The 5,759-nt window shown below is 39.0% G+C and overlaps 1 protein-coding gene across 1 annotated transcript; it reads left to right on the plus strand.

Moving 5' to 3' along the window:
* pigr (polymeric immunoglobulin receptor) lies at positions 1 to 4,544 on the plus strand. The gene is made up of 8 exons (XM_005740245.1): positions 1 to 131; positions 760 to 1,104; positions 1,191 to 1,272; positions 1,456 to 1,682; positions 3,629 to 3,722; positions 3,809 to 3,897; positions 4,077 to 4,126; positions 4,237 to 4,544. The coding sequence occupies exons 1-8, from the start codon at positions 83 to 85 to the stop codon at positions 4,318 to 4,320; spliced, it is 1,020 nt and encodes a 339-aa protein (XP_005740302.1). The 5' UTR covers positions 1 to 82; the 3' UTR covers positions 4,321 to 4,544.
* The last annotated feature ends 1,215 nt before the right edge of the window (positions 4,545 to 5,759 follow it).

The raw sequence follows: 5,759 nt of genomic DNA on the forward strand, positions 1-5,759 counted from the left end.
TTTGACACTCTGTGGAACCTGCAGTCTGTGTTTGCGCAGCAGAGAACACTTTCTTGTTGAGCGTCAAACTTGAAGTGGAAACATGCCGCGACTCTTTATACTCACGCTCAGCCTGTTACCATGGATCCCAGGTATTCACTGTGACTGTGTGCATTTGAATAGAGAAGTCAGACAAAAAAGACTTTCAAGCTGTTTTCTGCTTCACATAATTGGAAAAAACAAAGATAATTTATGTCTGTGCCGCCTGTTCCTCACTTCTCTGCTGTGCTTTTAGCAAATACTCTTGCTAAAATGTATGATACTCCTTAGGCTTTGCTTCTCTTTGCAATTTTATGACTTTTCTGTTATTAATCGTTTGTTTAAGACAGACTAGAAGGTTGTTAAAAGCTTGCAAGGAGCCGGAGAGGGCTTTTGTGTTTTTGCAAATCTTCCAATCGTCTGTACAGTTTGCCCTTTAGCAAACAGTATGTTTGATGTTTATTTTGTCAGGCCTTCAAAAGCCTGTGTATTATAAAGGGATAATCCAATTTTGGAATGAGAAGTATGAAGAGGGAAGTTGAAGCAGGAAATGTGCTTCATAACAAAGGAAACTGAAGCGATAAACATGGTACAAGTGTTGCCAAAGGCTACATTTCCCCACATCTCATTTATAGATAACAGGTGTCCAATGTGAGCAACTGCTATATTAAGGTTGTGTCATAACCGAAAGTTTCATTTCAAATTGGTGTTTAACATTGAATGATCTCCACTTCTTATCAGTTGTTCCCTGCTGGGTGACCACTCAGAACGAGGTTAGTGTCCTGGAGGGTGGCTCCATCACTGTCCCGTGTCGATATGACCCTAAGTATGCTAACCATGTCAAGTACTGGTGTCGTGGGAGCATGAGAGAGTTCTGCACCAGCTTGGCTCGAACTGACGAGACCTCCTCGACCAATCCAAGTAAAGACAAAGTGAGCATTTTTGACGACCCGGCCCAGGAGATGTTCACAGTGACCATGAACAACCTGAAAGAGACGGAGTCTGGGTGGTACTTGTGTGGTGTGGAATTAGGTAACGGGTGGAAGGCCGATGATGTTGCTTACACTAAAGTGAAAGTTATTCACGGTGAGTAATGGAGAAATATTAAGATGATAAACATTTCTTCACCCACAGTTTTAAAGAAGTTTGTTGCATTTTCATGATTTCTGCAGGTATGTCAGTCGAGAACGGCATGGTGAGTGGGGAAGAAGGAAGTAGTGTCACGGTTCAATGCCTTTACAGTGAAAGATTCAGGTATTTGGTTTTGCTTTGGAGGATTTTATCCACATTTTATCCTTTAAAACTCGTAGAACTGTCCTTAAAGAAGAACTGATCACACTTCAGTAAATGTGGGAATTTGTCCGGAAACTTCCACTGGTGTCAAACGCTGGTGGACAGTGAGCATTCACTGACTCCCCTGTGACTGCCTGCCAACAGAGAAAGTGAGAAGAAGTGGTGTCGGAGCGGAGGCTGGAGCTCCTGTCTGTCGACGGGTTCTGAAGGGAGTTACGAAGATACTTCAGTGGCCATCAGCGATGACAGAACTGGGACTTTCACTGTAACCTTAAAGAAGCTGCAGATGAGAGATGCCGGCTGGTATTTATGTTCTGCAGGGCAGCAGCAAGTAGCCGTACAGGTTCAGGTCACACCGCGCGCCTCTACTAGTAAGTTGATAAAGAGCCTTTCATTTTTTGGACATAAAATACATAACAAATTACACTTTTGAACTTCACTGTCTAACTGACTTGAAACTGTGAAGTTTAAGCTTCATTATGGATTTTCTATGTGCTGATATCATCAAGGATGAATATATTTTTCATCACAGGGAGTTTAGAGTTATTCAACATCCTTATGTAAGACTTCCCTCTCTAGAAATGTACCCCGATATTTTTATTTCTGTTCAGCCAACATTTAAAAGATTTATGACACAAAAGTCATATGTAACACAGTCAGCGGTAAAAGAAATACAACTGACAGGAACCACACAGCTGACGGCATGCATTAAGAGGAAAAGAGAAACCTGTATTCAGATAAAAACCTTTTTATTTTCTCTCTGTGTTTCTATAAATATTAAGTGCTTCTCTCAAAATCAGCATGTGGTGCTGCTTCTCAGCAGAAGGTAACCTCATCTCCCTACAACTTAAAACACTCTGTTTAATAATGTATGCTGCCGTTGTAACACTGTGAATGCAATGACTGAAAGCAATTCTTTTCAGTTTTCCAACCTTACTTCGTTATTGAGCAGATTACACAAATGTCAGCTGGAGCCCATCCTTTCAAACCACCGCGTCACATCAAAATGAGTCATACTATGAGATCATTGCTATGTTGAAACGAGTATTTCTGAAGGCAATGCAGATCATGTTGAAATCAAATGCTCATTTCATCTGGTAGTGAGGTCTAGTTAGAGTGTGATTATTTATTCAGCACTAAACCTCAACATTATAATAATATTTATGTCAGTTATGTAAATCTCTTCTACTTTTATCACATGTACCATGTAATTTCTGAGTCATAATAATAACAAGACAAAATTATATATGACAATAAGTCTAAGTCATGATAGACTGTCGACTGTGTTATCCATGGTAACAGGTAACACAGTTGACATTTCTTTCATTTTAGTCCCTCGCTAACATGTCACCCCTAAAATGCAGCCTAGTGTTAATTTGAATAGCAAAACTTGACATTTAGCTAAATGACCAGGAAAAAAATAATTATGGAAATGGTTGATTTTTTAAAAAATTATTAAAAACAACCATGCCCTAATATAATATTTATCATTGCTCGAAGTGAACCGGTCGCAGCAGATGGCCGCCCCTCCCTGAGCCTGGTTCTGCCGGAGGTTTCTTCCTGTTAAAAGGGAGTTTTTCCTTCCCACTGTTGCCAAAGTGCTTGCTCATAGGGGGTCATATGATTGTTGGGTTTTTTTCTCTGTATCTATGAAGCGCCTTGAGGCGACTTATGTTGTGATTTGGCGCTATATAAATAAAATTGAATTGAAATTGAATTGAATTGAATATTTGGTCGATACAGCCTGTAGACATGAAATTTCTCCCTAACTGTAGAATGAACTAAAATGCTAAACAGAGATTGTTTCATTATTGTGTGTCATTGGTTGCGAATGATTTTAACATACATACTGCCATTTTACAGCATTGTTTTAAGTTAAAGAAAACATATTAAGACCCTTCCCATTTTTCACAGTCCTTACATGCTCATTTTTAAAGGCATATTTACCATCTCTGTGTTCTTAGGTTAGAGGAAAAGCAACATTTCCAAGACAAATAAATGGTCATAGCTTATCATTTGGATAACCTATTAGCATTTTAAATCATGCATTTTAGGTATTTGCGTGATTGCTTGGCATTTTCTCCATGTCACCTTGCAGCTGCTGAATTGAGAAGAAGCAGCTTTAAAGATCAATATGTGTTTGTGACAGATGGCAGAAGCTCTCAAGTCTCTACTTGTTTGGGGGTATTGATTATTAAAAGTCACCTATCAACAATATTGATGTCAGGACGCTGCAAACACTCTTCACCTATCACAGCATATGTACAGAGTTGTTACAGTATTTTTTTTAGCGCTACAATATCTTTACCTTCAATAGCAGAGCCTGTGACATCCCCACCTCCTCCGAGTCAGTCTGCTGTGTACCTCCCTCCACCCAAACCCATCACTAAGGAGTCCTGGAGCAGTCACCGGTAAACGTCAAGCACTTCTTTATCTTCACTTTAATGGATGTTGAAGGTGGGTTGTCTGCTCAGTCTGCTTTGTGCCTGCTTCCTAGTTACATGTTGGAGTCTGTAGCGGTGTGTTCGTCTCTCCTGCTCCTTGTGGGCTTGGCTGTATTGGCAAGAAAGTTGTGGATACTGCACAGTAAGGCAACTTCATATTCCTTTGAATTTTAAATTATGAAGTGTGTGTGTGTGTGTGTGTGTGTGTGTGCATGCATCGGCCACAAATCCTCTATATAGATTTATATGATATAAAAATGCATTAAATTTATCTGACTACTAATTTGCATTCATATTTGTTCATTCATATCATCTTTCTAGAGGAGGATTCTGAACTTAGACACTTTAAGGAGATGAAAGAGAGATTCTCTGTAAGCCCCCATTATCATGGCCATCTCTGATCTATTACATTCTTTAAGAAACACAATTATCAGGGATCGTTTTTAATCAGATCACTCATTCTTCTTTCTGTCAACTACAGGATAATCCATCGGGCATGGGTGACCTGCAACATGTTCCTATTGCTTTCCATAACAAGGCTACCATGGACGTACGTGCTTACTAAGATCATTTTGTGAACTGTTAATTGTTACTGTTTGTAACTGAATGTAATTTTTCTATTAATTTTCCACACAAAACATATGGTCTTTGTTCCAGTATCTTTTTTACCATATCAAACCACGTCTGAACAGAGCTACATGTTCTGTTTCCTGCAATATACATTTGGGACATTATAGTCTTGTCTTGACTCAGTATTTTAGACTCAATAAAATAAATCAACAAAATACACGTGTATAATTATATGTGACTTTTTATTTATGTACCAGACTGTATGTGTTTATGCAACTTGTGACATTTTTGGAAAAGAGGGAATGATTTTTACTAATTATAGGGGTCATATGGCAAAGTTACTAGCTAGATAATCACACACAAATATCAACCAAGTTTAGCATTCAGATGGAAATGTAGGCATAAAACTTTCCTTTTTAGTTACACCTCAGTAGACCTAGAGTGCTTGGGGCTTCCCATGATGCACTGATGGTTTCTTCTGCCACTTTGCATTTAATCGTCATTATTAACCTCTGACTCTCTTCCACTGTGTATCTTTTCTCATGTCTTCCTCAACAAACCGGTCACTGCTGATGTCTTCCCCTCCCTGAGCCTGGTTCTGCCCAAGGTTTCTTCCTGTTAAAAGGAAAAGGGAGTTTTTCCTTCCCACTGTTGCAAAGTTCTTGTTCAGGGTTAGCTCCTTGTAGCGTTTTTACATTAATATATATAACACCTTGAGGCAAGTGTTGTTGTGATTTGGAGCTATATAACTAAAATTAAATTTTGTTGAATCTGCCAATCAAAGTTGTTACTGAAGAGAAGAAACACTCACTTGGGGTTTAACTGTTTGTGTTTCACAGATGGTGTATATGGACAGTATAGTTTACTTTTGGCTCTGCTTTAGTTTCTGTCTATTTTGCTTATTAATGCAATTGACTAGGGCTTTTTAATGCTGCATTTGCTCAAAAAGGTCAAAATTGTACTCTAACAGTGTAGAAAGTGCAAAATGATGTCAAATACTGTCCAAAGCACGGCAGCGCTACACGTGGTGATATAATCTTGTCTGTATTAAAAGGCTGGCCAATCAGAAGCCTAGGAGGAACCATCACCAACAATAACACCGTGCACATTCTGACATCAAAGGAGGAAATAGAGCCCCACACCTTTGATGCTCCCAGACATCAAAGGTGTGGGCCGTTTTCCTTGTTCACATGTGAACACATAAACTGACTTTCTGAAAACCTTCACCCTGGAAGCAGTTTTCCAAAGTGCTGTTTTCAGTGATCTAAAAAGCTGTTTACATGCTTACAAAAAAGCTACATTTTTCTATGTCTAAGTGTAGCCAGACCCACACAGACACAGACTTTAATAGTCTTTAATGCATCCATGAGTACATCAGTTTCAACAGGAAGAAACTGTTACATGCCAGTGAAACTACTACCAATTGAGAATAAA

This window comes from Pundamilia nyererei, unplaced genomic scaffold (assembly GCF_000239375.1).
Source record: "Pundamilia nyererei isolate P.nyererei 1_Seehausen unplaced genomic scaffold, PunNye1.0 scaffold00098, whole genome shotgun sequence".
Lineage (NCBI taxonomy): Eukaryota > Metazoa > Chordata > Actinopteri > Cichliformes > Cichlidae > Pundamilia > Pundamilia nyererei.